The sequence below is a fragment of the Hyaena hyaena genome, unplaced genomic scaffold, assembly GCF_003009895.1.
Source record: "Hyaena hyaena isolate Hyena2069 unplaced genomic scaffold, ASM300989v1 scaffold_876, whole genome shotgun sequence".
NCBI lineage: Eukaryota > Metazoa > Chordata > Mammalia > Carnivora > Hyaenidae > Hyaena > Hyaena hyaena.
The window spans coordinates 415,515-436,398 of record NW_024081512.1 but is presented as its reverse complement, the minus strand read 5'-3'; the positions used below and the strand labels follow the sequence as shown (position 1 = coordinate 436,398).

Genomic DNA, 20,884 nt, shown 5'->3' with positions numbered 1-20,884 from the left:
GTGGCCACACGACAATGTGAGTGTGCTCACTGCTGCTGAACTGTACACTTGAACGTGGTTACCGTGGTAAATCTTACCCTGTGTCTATTTTGCTACAATGAAAAAATACAACCGCAAACAAGAAAAGACACTGAGTTCCGCCCTCACCACCCCTCTGGAATGCTGAGGGCCAGGCTGGTCCCCGACAGGCAGGACCTGGAAGATTCTCTTCTTTTTTTTTTTTTTTAAATGTTTTTTTAAATTTATTTCTAGGAGAGAGAGAGAGACAGCGAGAGCAGGGGAGGGTCAGGGAGAGAGGGAGTCACAGACTGAAACAGGCTCCAGGCTCTGAGCTGGCAGTGAGCACAGAGCCCGACACGGGGCTCGAACCCACGAACCGCGAGATCATGACCTAAGCGAAAGTCGGACGCTTAACCGACTAAGCCACCCAGGCACCCCTGGAAGATTCTCTTCTGAAGAAACTAAATGTTCCCAGGGAACAGGCCTGAAGATGCTGCCCTGGGAGGGTGCTCACAGGTAGGCCTGGACCACCGCAGACCCTCGTTCCCATAGGACACCTCATCAAAGGAAGGGGGGGAAGAGAAAGCCTTCGAGCAGCACAGAAAGGCAGGATGACAGAAGTGAAGAAGAGACATGAGACTCAACCCACCGGTACGTGATCCAGAAAGAGAACAGAAAACGGGGCGGAGGACAGTTTCAAGGAAGACATATATGAAGATTTCCCAGAATTACAGCTACAAGTTTCCAAATAGAAAGGACAATTACCCAGCGTAACATAATAATGACCGATGAAATTGCAGGGATGTAGTAGAGAGATCCTGGGCTCTTCTGTTGAAAAAACAACCTTGGGATCCAAGACCCAGGGTGGGATCAGAAGCCCATCTGCTTTGGCTGAGCCATGTAGGAGGTAGATTCAGGGAAGGAATTTGTTTCACATTCTAGGTGAAAGCTTTGCTGTGCTAGTATTCACAACATAAGCAAATTTGAGAACGATACTTACGTAGTGATTTAATTTCAATTAGGCCATGAGTCTCTCAAGAAAAAGTCCCATTTAGGAAAAGTCCTAAGTGTGAACTAGAAGCAGAATATCAACTCTGATGCCTGAAAATTTCATGACCGTGATAAGCTGTCTTTAGTCATTCAGTGCTCACTCATCCACGAGAGAACAAGAAGAGTCCTTGACAAAACCAGTTCCCACAGCTCTGAGTCTAGGGGGCTAAGCACTGTAAAGCACAACAGAAAACTGTTGAAATGGACTGACAGTAGTTGAAAACACAGCATTTGGGGGATTTGCCCCCAAATATGATTAATAGGTACAAAAGCCTTTTTCTAAAAAGCGTATTAAGAAAAAGCCCTTTCTTGAATTATATCTGGTGGGCACACAAGTTCGTGGTTTTCGATGCGCCTCCTCAGTGTCTCTATTTCAACACAGACAACTGCAAATGGGAAATGACACTCCTACCATCCACCCCATATGTGGATGTGACGATTAGAATGTTGATAGGTGACTTTTACTGACAAGATTGTACCCTTTATTCTCTTATTCCCAGAAGTTTGTTCTATGTCGGTGACAGCAGTTTTGTCAACACGTGTATTGGGTACACCTCTAATGTACCTGCATGGATATTTCTGGAATGTTCAGTTCACCAGAAATTGATAATAATGGTTCCTATGGGGGTAAAAGGGGCCAGAAGGGTTGTATGGCCAGAGGTTAGGGATGAAAGGCACACCACTTCCACCATAGACTTCTTTGTGTGTCTTGAATTTAGAACCATATGACCATGTCCTTACTTAATGATAAGTAAAATCGGGAAAAATGTTTACTTAAGAGAGAATAGTATGAGTATAGTACTTTGAATTCTGAGCAACAAATATTAGAATAACTAAAATTTGTGAAAGTAAATATCTTTGAGGAGTATGAGGCCAGGGAGGCAATTTTTCATTAGAAGTCTTTTCATACTACCTGATTTTTTAGTGCACAGATATTACTTGAGCAAGAATTGAGATATTTAATAAAGACATAATTTTTAAAAAATTAGAAACGTCAAGTTTATCAAGAAGAAAATTAATATGACCTATCATTTCACTGACCAAGGATAGTAGCATTTTGGTATATTTCACTTCTTAGTCTTTTACTTAATTTTTTAAATTAATGTTTATTTTTGAGAGAGAGACAGAGCGTGAGCAGGGGAGGGGCAGAGAAAGACGGAGACACAGAATCCGAAGCAGGCTCCAGGCTCTGAGCTGTCGCACAGAGCCCAACTCGGGGCTCAAACCCACAAACTGCAAGATCATGACCTGAGCTGAAGTCAGACGCTTAACTGACTGGGCCACCCGGGCGTCCCCCCTTGTTTGTTTTTGTTGTTGTTGTTTTTACCATTTTTAATGATTTCCTTCCCCTAAATATTTTTACATCCTGGGCATCGAGCACAGTGAATGAGAACAAGGTATTTGGGGGGTACCCTGGCCTGGGGTTCAGAAGCAGCTCTACGAGAAGCCAGTGCTGCGGTGCGGGGCCAGCATCTCCTCTGGGCCTCACGGACTTCGTCCCTATGTCTCTGTGGAGCGTATCCTACGTATCTCATATCGTTTTATGAAGTTAGACGTTTATCTGATCAGATGTCAGATTACATGTGTAATCTACAGTCTCTCTCTATACATACAGATTATAGATACAGATACATAATGTCAGATATCAGGACCCATCCAGAAATATTTCCCTGGGGCGCCTGGGTGGCTCAGTTGGTTAAACCAATGGCTCTCAGTTTTGGCTCAGGTTGCAATCTCGCGGTTTCGTGAGTTCAAGCCCCATGTGGGGCTCTGCACTGGCAGCACGGAGCCTGCTTGGGATCGTCTCTTCCCCCCTCTCTCTGCCCTCCCCATCACGCTGCCTCTATCTCTCAAAATAAATTTAAAAAATGTTTCCCCTATCTCACAGTAGTGTTTTCATTCGCTGGGCGTCTAGAGCAGGATGGCGGTCGGAATACGAAATGCTGGCACAAGGATTTCGTGGGACTGCCAGCCCCGCCACCCGAGGCTCTCCCCTCCCTGGTCCCCTGGTCCCTGACACCTCTACAGCTCATGCGAAACAGCACTGAGGGTGACTCGGAGCGCCAAGGCCACGGTGCTACCCTGTCCACACGTTCTTCTCATCCACACGTGTCTATCTAGCTGCTGAACAGGTTAGGCACGTCATTTATTCATTCATCCACCAAATACTCACTGGGACCCAAACCACGGGGCCTCAGGACGTCATACAGTGGCTGTTTCCCCTGTGGCCCCTCCTCAAATGTCTGAGTCCCTGTTGCCACCAGGGTCACAGCACACAGCTGCCCCTGCACCCCTACCCCCAGCCCCGTCATCTGTAAACCACTCTGTAGCGCACTGTGCCCTCTGACAGTCTGTCGCCTCGTTGACCCTTACCAGTCTCTTCCTGCTAGGATATCAGCTCTCAGACGCAGGGGCATGACCGCCGCATCCGGGCACCTCGAGGGTGCCCGGCACCCTCCGATATTTTTTGAACGAGGGAATGATTTAAACATTAAAGGTTTAACTTTAAGTTCATCATATCATCGATTCCGTAAAAAGCCAAACAGTGACAGGGATGTGGAGGCTTTGGGAGAAATCCTTCTTCCTGCACATTTGGGCGCGGGACCGGGAAAAGGACGGGCTGGCCCAGTCTGGCTGCGAGAGCTTCAGGTGTTAGGAAGCTAGAGACACTGAATGGGTGCAAGTTACAGACTGGAAATTTCTTCCACTGAGAAGCAGAGGCGGTTCTTTCCTGAGATGGAGGCAGAGACTCCAAAGTACTTTACCCAATATAATCTCTGTTTCCAAACTATCCAAAAAACACTGTAAATCCTCACTGTTTTGTCTGCTTCCTCCTCTGTCAGGCACACGGCCGGATGGAGTTGGGGAGGGGAGCGGGGGAGGTGGGGCGGGGGGGCCTGTGTCTAAGCTTCCAGTCCATCCTCAGATCAGCAGCACCTATGATGGTGCCAGGCATCAAGTGATGGGATTAATTAGAAAAACAAAGGGAAGCTGTGCCGGGGTGGCTCAGTTGGTTGAGTGTCTGACTCTGGCTCAGGTCATGATCTCTCATTCATGCGTTCGAGCCCCATGTCCAGCTCTGTGCTGACAGCTCAGAGCCTGGAGCTGCTTTGGATTCTGTGTCCCCTCTCTCTCTCTGCCCTTCCCCCACTCGTGCTTTGTCTCTCTCTCTCTCAAGAAATAAAATAGAATGTTAAAAATTTTTTAAAAAAAGGAGTATGCATTCAATCAAATAAGAAGGCAGAGAAGCGTCGAAGCCTGTTTTAGAACCCTTTCCACTGCAGACAGTCACAGTCAAGTTCTAGCACAAAGGGCTATTTTGAAGTTCTGGATCTGGGCTTAGTTTTTTATGCCTCCCACCATTTGGCTTCTTTTCTCATGCCAATTACTTGAATGGAAATAGGTAAGTAAACGATACCTGGGTAGGGAATTTTCCCGTAGGTGACGATCTCATACAGAAGAATTCCGAAGGACCACACATCAGACTTAATCGTGAAACACCCGAAGTTGATGGCTTCCGGAGCGGTCCACTTAATGGGGAATTTGGCACCTACGGGAGAAGACTTGTGTCACTTGGGCCTCTGGGCTGAAACAAAGAAGTCACCGGCAGGCAGCCCTCATACTTTCCTTCTCTGGGGGAAGATTTTAATGATTTGTTTTCAGTAGATAATGCACGCGCACAGTACAAAACAGATAGTAGAAAACATTATACTGAAAATAGTCCCCCCCCTCCTGTGTCCCTTTTGGGCACCCCCCAGTGAGAAGCAAAGTCCCTTGTGCACCCTCCCAGAGATGTCATAAGGAGCCCTCTTTAAACAAAAGAACGTGACACGGAACGTAAAGGCATTTATTCTTCACTCATGTTTGTCCCTTGACCCCGGCCTCTAAAGAGTGTATCTTCGCTGTTCTGATGCTCTCCACCCAAACCACGTTACTCGGAATAGAACTATCTTGTGACATGTACAGTCTGCTGGACAATCTCGTTACACCCACACTGATCGGAATTGTGGGTCCCACTCCAAAGGTTAAGGTCTGCTGTCTTCATTTGCTCGGAGCAAACATTACTACTTTTAGGAACCGAGGAGCAGAACGCTGTGCCCAGAGAGAAGCAGGACACCAGGATTCTGGAATTCATTGTAGCGTCAAGCCCAAGTGGGAAATCCGACCAAGAATAAGGACAGCAGATGGCCCCATGGAGAAGCTAGGTACTGCATGCAGGTGCAGGCTGCTCTCCCCCCACAGGGCTGGGTGGCATCGAGGGCAGAGGGGGGCAGGGTGGCTGGTGGGGGGGGGTCAGTCCTGCACAGCACACCCTGCTGTGAACGCTGGGTCTCCCGTTTCCGACTTGGTGTGACCTGGTAAGCCACTCACTGCGTTAGGTCTCCTTGGCACGTCCACCCATGAACGGAGGAGACAGAACCTCCCCGGCATTGGTGCCAGTCAACTGGGCTGATCTGCACGCCTGGCACAGGGCAAACGTTACTGTTGCCCTGAAACGGCTACTATTGAATTCTAGAGCCCAGGTTCTCTGCGCTAAGCCACCGTCTCAGGCAAGCACAGTTAGCTCTTTCTGTGAGGCACCAGCATTGTCAAACTCAGCAAAACCAGCTCAATACGCTCCGGCTGCTGTACTCTGAGGCGGCCTCCGTGGGTTCGATGCTTGGCTCTCCCACTTACTAGGAGCCCTTAGGGCTGCCGACCCTCCCTGTGGCCTGACCTGGATGGTGGGGACGGTAATGATAATATAGCAACAACATGGCTTATTGCATCTCCTGCCTTTTCGGTGAGGACAAGTTGTCACCCAACCTAAGCGGGGAGCCACCTGAGCCATGACGGACACAAGAGATACTGTTGTCAATGCTGGATTTGTAAATCCAGTGGACATCTTCGAGAAACGGCATGCGTGTGCTTACAGGAAAATAACTCCTGTTTAGTAAGTTTTAGGAATGTCAAGAGAGTGCCCGGCTTGGCAAAAAAACGCACTGAACTTTCATGAGTGAGGCCATCAGGGTCCTCAGACCTTACATGACACGGAGAGATGAGCGCAGCCCCAGACAGAGCCACGTGCCAGCGACCGGGGGGCTGACATTTCTCTGTGCGTTGTAGTAAGTGTAGAATACGGAATACGGAACATGGCTAGATACAGGGGTGTATTTTTGCAGCATTACATTTGCTTCTCTGTGTGGGAGAATTTCCAGGTTTTAATCGGCAATCAAAAGACCAGAATACAGGAAACAAAATTATTGTCACGAATGTTTTCCCTATAGTGAGGTACAGTGTGCTTCCTTGTTTGGGAAAAGAGCTTTAATACACAAATACAACAAAGAACTTCACACTTGCCAAGTCTCTTTTTCTTTTCCTTTGCTTAGTTGAAATACAAATGACAATGTTTATAAACCTTATACACAATGTGTGGAGTTAATCAGGAGAGTAATTTTAAAAACAATTATTACAATAGACTCACAAACAGAAACAACAGTACACTGTGAACATTTTACCAAAGGAGTTCTCTTTTTTTTTTTTAACGTTTATTCGTTTTTTGAGAGACAGAGAGAGAGAGACAGAGCGTGAGCAGGGGAGGGGCAGAGAGAGAGGGAAACACGGAACCCGAACCAGGCTCCAGGCTCTGAGCTGTCAGCACAGAGCCCTACACGAGGCTCGAACCCACAATCTGTGAGATCATGACCTAACCTGAAGTCAGACACTTAACCAACTGAGCCACCCAGGAGCCCCGGGAGTTCTCTTTTTAAAATGATGACTATTGTAATTGCTCTGTTAAGAGAGAGACAGACAGACAGACAGACAGACACACACACACACACACACACACACACACACAAAATAAAACTAAATACCAAAGTGGCTGAAGCCAGTGAGGAGCTTACCTTCCCTTGCCGTATACTCATTATCCTCGATCACACGAGCAAGCCCAAAATCCGCAATTTTGCACATCAGTGACTCAGAGACCAGAACGTTTGCTGCTCGCAGGTCTCGGTGAATGTAGTTCTTCCTCTCGATGTACGCCATTCCCTCTGCTATCTGAAAACAGAAAAGGGCTCTCACTTTCCACGTAGGGTAACCTATCACTGAGGACCATCAAGGAAAACCAAAAAAACCTTACACATTCCTGGAATCCTTTCATGTATATTATTCTGATCATTCAAAACTTGAAAACAGTGGGAAGGGGGCGCCTGGGAGCCTCAGTCAGTTAAGAGCCCGACTCTAGGCTTGGGCTCAGGTCAGGATCTCACAACTTGTGAGTTCAAGCCCTGCGTTGGACTCTGTGCTGACAGTACAGAGCCTGCTTGGGATTCTCTGTCTCTCTCTGTCTCTCTCTGCCTCTCCCCTGCTCACTCTCTGTCTCTGTCTCTCTCTCTCACATAAATAAACAGATAAATACAGTGGAAAATTACAGTGGCTATTTTGAGTCCCTTCTAAAAGGACTGCCCCCACCCCAAATCTCCAATGATAATTGATAAGGGACCATAAGGCAAGGTGAGGGTCCACCCCTCTCCCAGGTGGGATGTGTGTGACAATCCTCAGGCACTCCCGGCTGCCCAAGAACAAAGGAAAGAAGAGAAACAAAGGGTTAAACTGACAGCCAGCTCCATCGGTTTGCAAATATCTCATCAATAGCCTAATCTCTCAATGCTAATGCGTTGCTAGATAGAAAAACAACCTTAGCTGACAACAGCCAGGTCTCCAGTCATCCATCAGTCCTCTTTAGTGTATGGAAATCCCTTTAAGAAACTTTCTCTTGACTTTACCTCACCCAATTCCACAGTATATAAGGGGTCACTCTGCACGGCCCTGGGCAGCTCTTCCTGCCCATGGGTCCTGTCTCGGGGTTATAATAAATTCACCTTTTCGCAACAAAACTGTCTTCAAGAATTCTTTCTTGGCCACCAGCTCTGAACCCCACCACCAGCCCTGAAACCTCACCAACACTGATCGCATCTCAACGTGAGTTTTGACAGAGCTGCGTGTCTTGACATTTCCTAATGTGTGGGGGATCTTTTTAAGACCCCTCCCCCCACTAAATTCTTGCTCCTAGACACAGGGATGTCATTATTCCAGTGTTTGAGATGAGAAAACAGAGCAGGATGAAGGGCTGGACACATACAGGTAGACTACCAGGGTGTCAAGAACAGGGTGTCCTCAATTTCCTGGTCTTTGGGGGGATGTGTCAAATGAGAAATGGCTGCGGTGGAGGTCAAGGAGGCTGTTTCCTGCTTTCTCTTCTAGGGTTTTGATGGTTTCCTCTCTCACATTCAGGTCCTTATCCATTTTGAGTTTATTTTTGGGTATGGTGGTGAGAAAATGATCTAGTTTCATTCTTCTGCCCATTGCTGTCCAGCTCTCCCAGCACCATCTGTTAAAGAGGCTGTCTTTTTTCCATTGGATATTCTTTCCTGCTCTGTCAAAGATTAGTTGGCCATGCATTTGTGGGTCCAATTCTGAGTTCTCTATTCTATTCCATTGGTCTATGCGTCTGTTATATGTAAACCAACTTGACAATAAACTATAAAAAAAAAAAAAAAAAAGAACAGGGTGTCTGCCCCTAGGTCAGCAACCCCCCTGCTGTCAGGTTAATCAACAGCCCACAGAACCGGTTCCCCAAGCTCTCCCTGCACTGTGGGTCCACAATGGCCAGAGAGATGCACCCGGACAACAGAGCACTCTGGCAGGAAAGAAGCAAAGATTTAAATAAAACCATAAAGTCAGGGAGGTAAAACTGTGACTCGTGACTTACTAGAAAACTTGTTTTTTAAGGAAATCCACATGAGACATTTAGGGGATAATATTATGAAATTCTAAAGATAAGGATCGGGAAGGAAGGAAGGAATCAAGGATCAAGGATGGACAGAAGGAAGGAATGAAGGAAGGAAGGAAGGAAGTGAGGAGGGAAGGAAGTTAGGAAGGAAGAGAGAGAGTGTGCATGAGCAGGGGAGGGGCAGAGAGAGGGCGGCAGAGGATCTGAAGCAGGCCCTGAGCTGATAGCAGTGAGCCCGATGTGGGGCTCGATCCCACACGCTGGGGTATCATGACCTGAGCCGAAGCCACCGCTCAAGTGACTGAGCCACCCAGGTGCCCCTGGGCTAGTATTTCTTAACTTTGGCTGTGCCCCTAGGGGCGTCTGGGTGGCTCAGTCAGTTAAGCTTCTGACTTCGGTGTAGGTCATGATCTCGCGGTTTGTGAGTTTGAGCCCCACGTCCATCAGGCTCTGTGCTGACAGCTCAGAGCCTGGAGCCTGCATCGGATGCTGTGTCTCCCTCTCTCTCTGACCCTCCCCTGCTCACATTCTGTCTCTGTCTCTCTCAAAAATAAACATTAAGAAAATTTTTAAGTACTACCACTACCTAGGCCTCACCCTCAACCAGTTAAGCCTGAATCTATAGGAGTGGGGCCTCCCCAGGAGATACCAGTATGCAGTCCTGGTGGGGAACCACTCGAGGCCCTCAGGCCAGGGGTGGCCTTAACATCATCTGGGAACGAGTCAGAAGCGTGGCATTTTGGATTCTGATCCTGATTTCTTCATTTAGAATCTGAATTGGAGCAAGATCTCTGGGTGACTTGCATGCACATTAAAGTTGCAGAAACATGTACGATACCAGATCATCTGCTTTTACGTAAGCTATTTTTTTAAAAAAAAATTTAATGTTTATTTAGTTTTGAGAGACAGAGAGAGACAGAGCACAAGTAGGGGAGGGGCAGAGAGAGAGGGAGACACAGAATCCGAAGCAGGCTCCAGGCTCTGAGCTGTCAGCACAGAGCCCGACGCGGGGCTCCAACTCACAAACTGTGAGATCATGGACCTGAGCCAAAGTTGGTCGCTTAACCGACTGAGCCACCCCGGCGCCTCTGATTTGATCTTTAGGTTTGAAAACAGATGAAGAGATTCTCTTCATCCTGGACCACGGCAGCCTCGCAACACCACGCCCGCAGATGTACAAACACGAGGAGACCTCAATTCTGCAAACCGCCTGTTGAGGCTAAAGCAAGTAACCAATTCCCAACTCTGTAGTAGAGCATCTGGGTGTGAAGCCACTGGAAATTTGAAATAAAAAGCACCCCCATTATCTAAAATGAGAACAGTCACGTAAGAAGATAATGTTAGCAATGTTTTCATGCTCCTGGTTTTAAGCTAACTGATTTAGGTTTGACTGTGCTTTGCATTTCTCATGTTCTTCGGCTCAAATCGCATGACAAATGTACACTTCTTGGTTCCTCTTTTTGTACCTTCAATGGAAATATAGGATGGTGACGTTTCTCCTTTGGGGTGTGAGTGCGCAGGCCTGTGTCGTGCTCTGCTCTCCTGGGAGGGGCAGAGAGGAATCACTAAGTAAGATGGTGACGCCCTGGGATTCCAGCCTGGGCCAGTAACCCAGATGGGCTCTGGTGAAATGCCAGGCTTCTAGTACCTGGTGAAAGTTCTAGGCGCAGGTGCGATATTAAAAATGCAGTTTCCGAGTTCAGGGGAAGGTGCTAAATCAGTCCCATGCCAAGCAAGTTTTTCAGAGGCCCTTCGAATGTGCTGCTAGAAGGAAAGAAATTGGCCACCAGGTGTCTGCCGATCAGCTTTCAAACATGGCAGAAGCGAAGGGGCTAAAAATACATATGCAACCAGAGAAAGAAGGTGTTATCAAATGCTCTGACCCCAAACACACCGGCCTGCCTGTTTTGCTGCTGGTGTGAAAAAGAAAGAGTCAACCCTCCCAACCAGTACCCTCCCTGGCCCACAGCGAATCAGAAGGCGCCATGTCTCACAAGGGTAGGTGACCTGGCTGTGTTGGTTGGCGGGTGAGCTGGATTGGGAGTGGGTTTCAGATCCTCACCCAGCATCTCACAGGGTCCTTACGGGCACCCTCTACAGGGCACTGCGGTCAACGTGTGTCTGTTCTGGAATAGCCACGTCTACAGATGTGATGTTACAGATGGACGCGTACACACACAAACACAACACAAGCATACGGCGAGTTTTCAGAACGCTTACGGCCTCTGCTCTCTCTGTCCATCATTCTCTACTGCACACAAGCACGTATACACACGTATGCAAAGTGGGGACGGAACACAAAATCTAGAGTCCTATTTACTTTGCAAATATGTTTTTTTTCCAGGGTACAGGTTGGAAATCACACCAAACTTTTCAGACGCATTTTGAGCTGAGCTTACTCGTTTTTAAATTCTTGTCTAACATTAACATTTAGGTAGAGAGTTTGTGCTTCTTTTCCCCAAATGAGGAGTGAACACTGCAGGCGGCTCAGCAGACCCTCTTCCCTCACCCCTGCCTGGGCTGCCCTGAGGAAGGCAATATGGCTCCTGCCCTCTCAGTGACCCATGGCCCTCCATCATCAAATGCATTTATGGCGAAGTGAGTTGTCAGTGGCCAACTCGGGGCTCTCAGCACAGTTCTGCTTGGGGCAGGAAACACCTCACGACTACAGCCTCTGGCTCCATATCAGATGGGCTTATTTTATGGGGACTACGACTCTGGAGGGGGGAAAAAATCTCAATTATGTTTTTACATACCAAAACGGAGCTCAAATAATCCTTATCAGCGACCTTCTTTGGTAGCCATGACCCCAGAGGTCACTCATCTTCTCCTGTTTCTCTTAGAAGCCCCATCAGAAGCCTATCAACCCAGCACCCACACAGTACTTGCGCCCCCCCCCCCCAGGGGGCTCCCTCCCCGTCACAGGCTCTGCGCCTTCGGTGGGCCTTCCCAGGCCTGGGCTCAATGGATGGTCTGCTGGGCACACACACTGGGCTGCTTTCAGCAGAGAATCGGAGCGATGCTTTGGACAGATAACAAAAGGTTTGTGGGGGTGGCCTTGCTCTGCAAGTCTTGCTCTGGGGTTCCATTTGTGTTCCATTCGTCCTAATCACTATCACTTTCCTGAGAAATTGGCAAGTTACAAGCTCTCTGGCTCAGTGAATCATTTTTTATTTTAATGAGAAGAAGCCCGCATTTGAATCCGATGAGGAGGGAACAAAGGAATGGAAGGAGCCTAATTGAGGGACTCAGTGTGATCTCTCAAGCAAAGCTAAAACCTGCCCCAGGAAATTCCAGCCTAAATGAGAAACTGGAACTGAAAATACAACCTGTCTGAGAATTGGCCGGCTGGAAACCATCTGTCATCTAGACCAGCAATGAGAGAAATTAAGCAAGAAAAGTGCCCAGAGGCAGGAGAGAAGAGAAGATCTGGTTTCCTTATGCTTTACCTGTCCCGTTAGACATTGGTAAATCCACTCTTTAGAGAGGTGTTTCCTTCCTACACTTGAGAAAAATAGAATTCAAATAATTAATTGCTTTCAAAAGCCCTAGGGAGCCCGTAAAATGAGGATGATGACTGTATTAATAAGCTGGCATGGGACAAATGGGGAGCAAATGGGTAAAACCTAAGGGTCCATATAACAGGGAGCTGCTAGAACTAATCCCAACTGACCTAAAGATCATTTAATGACAGAAGAAAAATAGACCATAAAGACAACAGGAGGAAGCTTAAGTGAGAACGCATCTCTCTCCTCTGGTCTCCAAACATGGCAGCAGGTGTCTGATAACACTTGATACTTTTATAAAAACACTTCTCCATTAATATTCCTTGACCTTTCCATACTGGATTCCTACAGTCTTTAATCTGTCGTTTGGATAGAGGAAGGGATGGAGTCCAAAGCTCATTCCTTGCTCGGTTTGGGTCAAAATTTCTTAGAAATTTTGTTTTAGCTTTATTGGGTTATTATAAAGTTCTTTATTCTTCTCTTTCAAGCAACACTGCTAAGAAATGGTAAAGTCTTTTCCTTTGATAATGGCCGTGACGGTGATGATTATAGATAACAGGTACGGACTGCTTACGCTGCCCGAGTATCTGGCTAATAAGCATTTATACTCCTTAAAACAAGCCCACGAGGTGGGCGATATTCATGGTAAAGATAAGAAGCTGAATCTTGGAGAAGGTCATTTTTTCCTGGATAAACTTGGATTTTAATCCAACGTGGGCAGGTCCCACCACCTGAGCTCTTAACCAGTCATCCAGACTGGCGTCTTCCTTTCCCAAGAGGTGCAAATAGTGGACTGCTCACAAGCAGGTAAAAGGAGGGAAAAGAGAAGTAAAATGAAAACAACTAGATAATTTAAAAAGTTCAAGTTTACAGTCTGTCGGACTACCATCGGAGCTCTTTGATGAGGGCGTTTTGGCATGTGCAAACTTAGGGCTCGGAAGGTTCCTGGGACTGGTCAAAATTTAATCAGCCCAACAGCATGCAATGATGTTTCAGGGAGACAGATTTCAATAGATACATGTTTCGTTGAATAATCATATTCAAATCAGGAAGTGTCCATGCAGGAGATTCACCTTCTTTAGCAAAATAGGAAGACAAATCTGTCAACTAAATTCTCATAGATGTTTTCTTGTGAAACTTATTAGATGACTTCCCACCTGTTAGGATGGCTATTATAAAGATGGACAGAAAAAAAAAAAAACCACTCCAAACAACAATAACAAAACAGACGAGATTGGGCGCATTCAGGGTGGTACGGCCGTAGACAAAAAACAAAACAAAACAAAACAAAAACAAAAACAAACCCCCCAAAACAGAAAAGAACAAGTGTTGGTGAGGATGTGGAGAAATCTGGAAGCCTTGTGCGCTGCTGGTGGAAGTATAAAATGGTACAACCATATACCTAAAATCATTACCACACAAACATGGAGGCCCTGTGATCCATCAATTTCACTTCTGGGTGTTAAAGACAAATACTTGCACCATATCTAATGGATATGCATACACCCCTATTCCCAGCAGCATTATTCACTACAGTCAAATGGTGGAAGCAACCTACGTGTCCACGAATGAGTGAGTGGATAAACAAAGTGTGATCTGTACATACAATGGACTATTTAGCCTTAAGAAGGAGTGACGTTTTGACACACGCCACACCATGGGTGAACCCTGAAGACATTATGTTAAAGTCAACTGAGCCCGTCATGAAAGGGTAAATACTGTTGATTCCACTCATCTACTATGGACTGAAAGTAGTCAAATTCAGAGACAGAAACGAAAATGGCAGTTGCAAAAGGCCAGCGGGAGGGAGAATGGGGAGTTGTTTAATGGGCACAGAGTTTTATTTTTGCAGGATGACAAAAGTTGTGCAGGTAGACGGTAGTAATGATCGCACAGCACCATGAATGTACTCAATATCACTGAGCTGTGCACTTAAACCTGGTAAGTTTTATGTATATTACACACACACACACACACACACACACACACACACACCCGCCAGCTACACTGGAAGCCTCCCACTGTAGGAAAGCAGGACCAGAGCCCAGCAAAGGCTTTCTGCCCCAGGGACGGCAGCCAGCACAGCACTTGTCACCCACCGGCCTGCGGGGGCAGCTTACTCATCAAGGTGCAGCTCATGTATCAGATGGGCACGCCCCTGCACACCCGGGTGGGACCAAACCAAACTGGGAAGCAGTCAGAGCTCCTCCCGTGTCACTCCTTCCCTTTCCTCAACCCAGCCGCAGATAAACCCGGCCACGATGGGGACACCCAACTAGGGGTTGGCAGGAGATAGAGGGATTTACCGATGATGATGCCTTGGGTCGTAGTTGGACAGTTGTGACTATGCGTCATAAACTTCAGAATGACTCAGTTTGAGTTTACACAAAATGGGGCTGAGCCTCAAGTTTCCCACTTTGCAAAAACGGTGCCGATACTAGTTTCGCCCGGGTAAAGTCCAGACGAGATTGAAAGGAGAATGGAAAGATGTTCAGTGTAAGATTATGACTCTCGTTACTGTTGCTGCTGCTACTACTACTATTACTACTACTACTACTACTACTATTACGACTACTATTAATTATAGACCAAAATCCAGATTTGGCTCCTAATGGTGAAATGACAAACAGTGGAGCTGTCCCCGTGGAGCCCAGGGACAGTAGCAGGAAGAGCACACAGCGCACAAGCAGGTCTCAGGCACGCCGGCTGGCAGCTCTCGGCTGGCCGGCTCCCTCTGGGCCGAGTGGTTGTCAGCCGCCTTGGCAGAAGCGAAATTCCAGACTCAGTGTGACTAGCTGGCTCCCTTATCCCAGCTGCCCGAGAGGGTAAAGATCCAACCCCCGTTGCCACCAGTTCTGTACACTCAGGACGAGGCGGTGAATTAACCACACTGAGGGATCAGAAAACTCCTTCACTTACTGTCTCCTGTTCGACATCAATTTCCCTGGCACTACTGTGACCGAGATGAACTACTCCTTGACCTGAGGCTAAGGAGCCAGGCTCTTGCTTAGCACTTTGAAAAGAGAAGAAAGCAAATAGTTCACAACTTATTCCACTGAGGGAGGAAATGAGAAAACCAATGGCTCTTTTTTCCTGAGCTTGAATATCGATTTCCTGGAAGGTGGGATGTGAACCGACCCAGATATTCCCCCAGACACCTCAAACTGAGAAACAATTCACTCTACTAAATGCCACTGGGTCTTATATGCAAGTGATGGATCACTAAATTCTACTCCTGAAGCCAATATTACACTATATGCTAACTAACTAGAATTTAAACTTTTTAAATGTTTGTTTATTTTTGAGAGACAGAGAGACACAGCGCAAGCAGAGGAGGGGCAGAGAGAGAGGAGGACACAGAATCCAAAGCAGGTTCCAGGCTCTGAGCCGTCAGCACAGAGCTCGATGCGGGGCTTGAACCCACAAACCACGAGATCATGACCTGAGTTGAAGTCGGGCGCTCAACTGACTGAGCCACCTGAGCATCCCAACTAGAATTTAAATAAAAACTTGAAACAAACGAAAAAAGCCAAATTAATCTCAGTGAAAACAAGCTATGAATGTCAAGAGACTCAAAGACAGTTATATTCTGATCTTGCTATCCGGCTACTGGGCAGAGGAAGGGCAGGGATTCTATGGTAAGGAAACAAAATAAGTTATGGTTTGTCCCCAGAAATATTTTGTATTGTTATTCAGATTAGAGAAAATTAGAGATTCTTCATATGTTAACCTACATGTAGGGAATGTTAAGGAAATCATGATATAATCCTAGGAATAGAGTATTAAATTGTAAAGGTACATCCATGTTTATGAATAATTTAAAAATAATTTTTAAATATTTATTTATTTTTTAGAGAGAGAGACAGAGAGACAGAGACAGCATGAATGGAGGAAGGCAGAGAGAGAGGGAGACACAGAATCCAAAGCAGGCTCCAGGCTCCAAGCTGTCAGCACAGAGCCCGACGTGGGGCTTGAACCCATGAACCATGAGATCATGACCTGAGCCGAAGTCAGACGCTCAACCGAATGAGCCACCCAGGTGCCCCTGAAGAATTTTTAATAAAATGAAAACCTATAATATTCAGCCCAATACATACAAACAGCACAGCATATACAATACAAATCTAATGTGTAACTAGAAATAATTAAAATGGATGGTGATGAGCTAATAGAAACAGTGAGCAAAAGGTTTAAAGAAAGAGCTCCCAGAAAAATATACTGCAAAGAATAAACACAGAAAAATGTGCCTGACCTCATCTATGTTAAATAAACGTAAATTATAATAATGAATGCTAAATCTGACCTATTGGATAGAGAGAATGCTAATAATACCAAGCTTGGGCAAGGAGATGAAACAAAAGATACACTCATTTTTTGAAAAGACTTTCAGGAATAACTATCAAAATTCAAAATGTACACATACTATTGGTAGATCTACAACCCACAATTAATTTTATTTTAGTTTTTTTAATGTTTTCTTTATTTTTGAGGCGGGGGGGGGGGATAGAGGATCTGAAGGCAGGCTCTGCGCTGACAGCAGAGAGCCCAACGTGGGGTTCTAACTCATCAATTGGGAGATCGTGAGCTGAGCCAAAGTTGAAATTTCAACCAACTGAGCCACCCAGGTGCCCCAACAACCTACAATTTACCATTCACATGCACGTGCACAAGTATACAAATGTGTAGAGAAGGCTCTTCACATACACTGTTTCTTACAGTAAAAAGAAAAAAAAAAGAAACCCAGAAAATAACATGAATGATAAATGTCCATTAAAAAGGCAGCGATTACATAAATCACAGGACATCTATACAGGAGCAGAGAGAAACAACTTCAATAAAAGATTGGCGAAGGTTGGTGCCTGGGGTGCCCAATCAGTTAAGCGGTCACGATTTTGGCTCAGATCACGATCTCAAGGTTCGTGAGACCCAGCCCAGTAGAGGGCTCTGTGCTGACAGCCTGCTTGGCTCTCTCTTCCTCTCTTTCTGCCCCTCCCCTACTCACAGGCGCTCTCTCTCCCAGAATAAACTTAAAAATTTTTTTTTTAAAAAGAATGAGGGGGATCATCCTACACAGAAATTAAAAAAAAAAAAATAGCCAAGCTGTGTTAAGCTACATATGTAGCTTAATACATATCATGCATTTCCATGGGGATGGGGAAGAATGACCATAATCGATGCTGGTATCTGGAAAGAGGCATTAGAATTGTTAAAATTGGGACCAAGCAATCGGGGTATAAGGTTTTTAGTTTCCAAGCTAGAGTATACTTTGATTTTTCTTCTTTTTTAACCCATTATCAATGTAGTGCTTAAAAAATCATGAAAAAAACCCCTAAATACTTATTTTAATAAATAAAATTGAAATATAGCATAAGAACACATAAAAATGTTGATGACAGAAAATGAGACCTGAATGCTATTTTTCATTTATTTTCAATATTTCTATCATAAACATGCACTGACTTTTCTTTTTTTAACGATTATTTATTTTGAGAAAGAGAGAGAAGAATAGGGGAGGGGGACACAGAGAGAGAGAGAGAGAAAGAGAGAGAAAATCCCAAGCAGACTCTGAACTGTAAGCACAGAGCCCGATGTGGGGCTCAAACTCAAACCGTGAGATCGTGACCTGAGCTGAAATCAAGAGCTGAACACTTAACCGACTGAGTCACCCAGGTGCCCCTGCATTGACTTCTAATAAGAAAAACCACCTCTATTAAAAAAAAGATCTGATACAGATCACATGTTCCCAGAATCTCCCAGAGCGCGGACACTTGTTTTGTGCTACATCAACTTAGAAAGACTTCTTGGATTATTCACTGGGCACCTATTCACATTTATATCACCTCAACGTGTGTGTATAGCACAGGTTAACCTAAAGCAGCTAGGAATCTAATGGAGGGTCTGCTCACTTGTAGCTTCACGAGGATGCCACACCCAGAGGACACTCCTGGTCCACCAAAAGAATGAAGACCAATGTCACTGTGAGGCAGGGTCTTCCACTTGGACTCAGTCCAGTCTGCCTGCTCAGAGCCTGGTCCTGGTCTAGGTGTGTGGCAACTGAACAGCGTCCCTGCCCCGCAGAGGTTACTTCCTAACGGGGCGGACAGAAAGGAGCACATCGGCACACAGACATCCTTGGTGTCAGACAGCTAAGGACTGGGGAAAAAAAAAACCCACAGAGGCACATGTGCTGTATTTCAACTCCAACAACACACTTTAAAGGACCTGAGTTTGGCTGGGCGCAAAGAACTCCCGGGCAAAGCCTGGGCTCTCTCTGGAATTAATCCCTGACTTCTTTTTCCTGTGACAAACTGGAAGAGGTCTGAGAGGAGATCTGATCAAGTCCAAATACACCTGAGACAGAGCTGCTGTAATCACTATTTACATTTCAGCCCTTTGGAAATAAGCTTCCAAAGCGAACTGTGTTTATGGACGGAGCCTGTGAAGGTTTGCTCTCTGTGATGCCTCACAAGCCCTAACCCTAACCCGCCCATCTTCCTTTTCCTAAGGATATAGGAAGAGGGAGCCGGAAAGGCGGAATCCGAAGAGAAAGCACTGTCAAGTATTGTGTTCACCGGCTGGAATTCTTCTGTGCCTAATGGCTGGAAGAAATAGTTACCAGTCTTCACAAACTCAAAATAGGAAGAGAAATAAAATCCCCCCTACTGGCCAGAGCTTCACAACGAGGAAAAGAAACAGTACACTTGACCCTTGATCCACACAGGTTCGAAATGCATGAGTCCACTTTTATGTGGTTTCACGTTGATGAATACAGTACACGGTACTGTCGATGTATTCTCCTTATGACTTTCTTAATAACCGTTTCTCTTCAGCTTACTTTACTGTAATACACGGTGTAATATGTATAACGTACACATTATGTGTTAACTGACTTTATGTGATCAGTAAGGCTTTGATACAGTACTTACACTGGGGGGGGGTCAAAAGTTATAGAGAGACTTTCAACTGCGTGTGTGTGGGGGTCAGGGCCCCTAACTCCTGTGTCGTCCAAGGGCCAACTAACTTCTGAAGGCGTATGACCTAGAAAAATGATCGTCTGCATCACTCAGCAAATTCTCCACGGCAGTGCTTTCCAGAACTCATCCGAGCCTCTAAGACACCAGCAGATCGTCCTGAGCTCTGCTCCGTAATTATTGAGATCCAAGAGAAGGACCCAGAAGCCTACACATTTTAAACAAGGGCTCAAGGGGAGTCTCATGATAAGGCAAGGACGTGAAACCCCGTGACACTGGCTTCCGTACAAATAAAAGAATGAAACATTTAAGAAAGGATGGAACCTTTGAAGGATACTCCACCACCAGACTAGCAGTGCAGGCAAATAAATAGCCACTCTGGGGCCTTTCGCTCTTCTTCTGAGGGAGGCCAAGGAGAGGAGGAGGGTGATCTGATTTACGTTGCCAAAGCAGCACTCGGGCTGCGGTGTTACAGATCGGCTCTGAAGGAGGCAAAAGCTGAGCACAAGGCTAATTAGGCAGCTACTCAGTCATCTGTTCCGATAGAGAGCCTGGGACTTGGGTCAGCGCGGCAGCGGTGCGGGAGTTAGGAATGTGAATCTGTTTTAGAGGGAGAATCTCCGGATTTGCAGAAGGATTGGACATGCAGTGTGTGAGACAGAGGCCGGGGCCTAATGACGAGAAGGATGCAGATAGCGCCACCAGGAGGGGAGAAGGTGGTGGGTGGGTGGGGAGTGGGCTCAGGTGGGGGAGGGACGGGAGCCCAGTTTGGGAAGTGTGGCGTTTGTCATGCCCGATGCACAGCCACGTGGAGATGGGAGTGAGCAGTTAGCTCAGGGGAGCGGATCACGCCAGGGCTAGAAACTCCAGAGAGGTCACTGTACGGACGGTTGGGGTGGGTCAAAGAGTGTCCTCCTCAGAGTCCTGAGGGATGTGACTTACTTTGCAGCGGGGTCCTTGCAGTTTTTATTAGTTGGGGATCTCACTAGAGATAGACCCTAAATCCAATGCCCAGAGCCTTTAAAAGCGAATGGCGGGGGGAGGGAGACACAGATGCAGAGGAGGGGGCCTGTGACGCAGGAGACAGAGTGGAGCACTGTGGCCACAAGCCAGGGAGCACTGGGAGGTGGGAGAGGCAAGGAACGGTTCTCCACAGAGCCTTCCGGGGGAGCACGGCCATGCCGACATCTTTCTTCAGACTTCTGGCCCCCAGAACCGTGAGGGAATAAACCTGTTGTTTGGGGCCACCCAGGCGGAAGGGATTTGTGACGGCACCTCTAGGAAAGTTACACAACAATATGGAGAAAGAGGAGGTCTGAGGACTGAGCTCTGGGACCCTCCGATGCTTAAATTTTGGGAGAAGAGGAAGAAACGGCCACTGGGAATGGCAGCCCGGCATGTTTGGGAGCAGAGGGGCACCAACCGTGGCTGCCGGCTCCCCAGAGAGGGGGCAGAGAATCGTCCTTGGGCTCACTGTGCTGGGGGTCCTCCCAGACTGGCCAGGACCCGCTTGGGTAACGTGCTGAGTTCAAAAGCAAGAGAAAAGGAATTGGGGAAAATGAGGCCACTCCATCCAGGTTTTT

At 46.7% G+C, this 20,884-nt stretch overlaps 1 protein-coding gene across 2 annotated transcripts in view; it reads right to left on the bottom strand.

Moving 5' to 3' along the window:
• Window positions 1-20,884, bottom strand: part of LYN (LYN proto-oncogene, Src family tyrosine kinase) — a 64,385-nt gene that overhangs the window by 6,415 nt on the left and 37,086 nt on the right. For both annotated transcript variants that reach the window (XM_039220288.1, XM_039220289.1), the window contains exons 10-11: window positions 6,936-7,089; window positions 4,469-4,600 (exon numbers count right to left, since the gene is read on the bottom strand). In XM_039220288.1, the coding sequence (XP_039076219.1) occupies window positions 4,469-4,600; window positions 6,936-7,089 (286 nt within the window). The remainder of the gene's footprint in view (window positions 1-4,468; window positions 4,601-6,935; window positions 7,090-20,884) is intronic.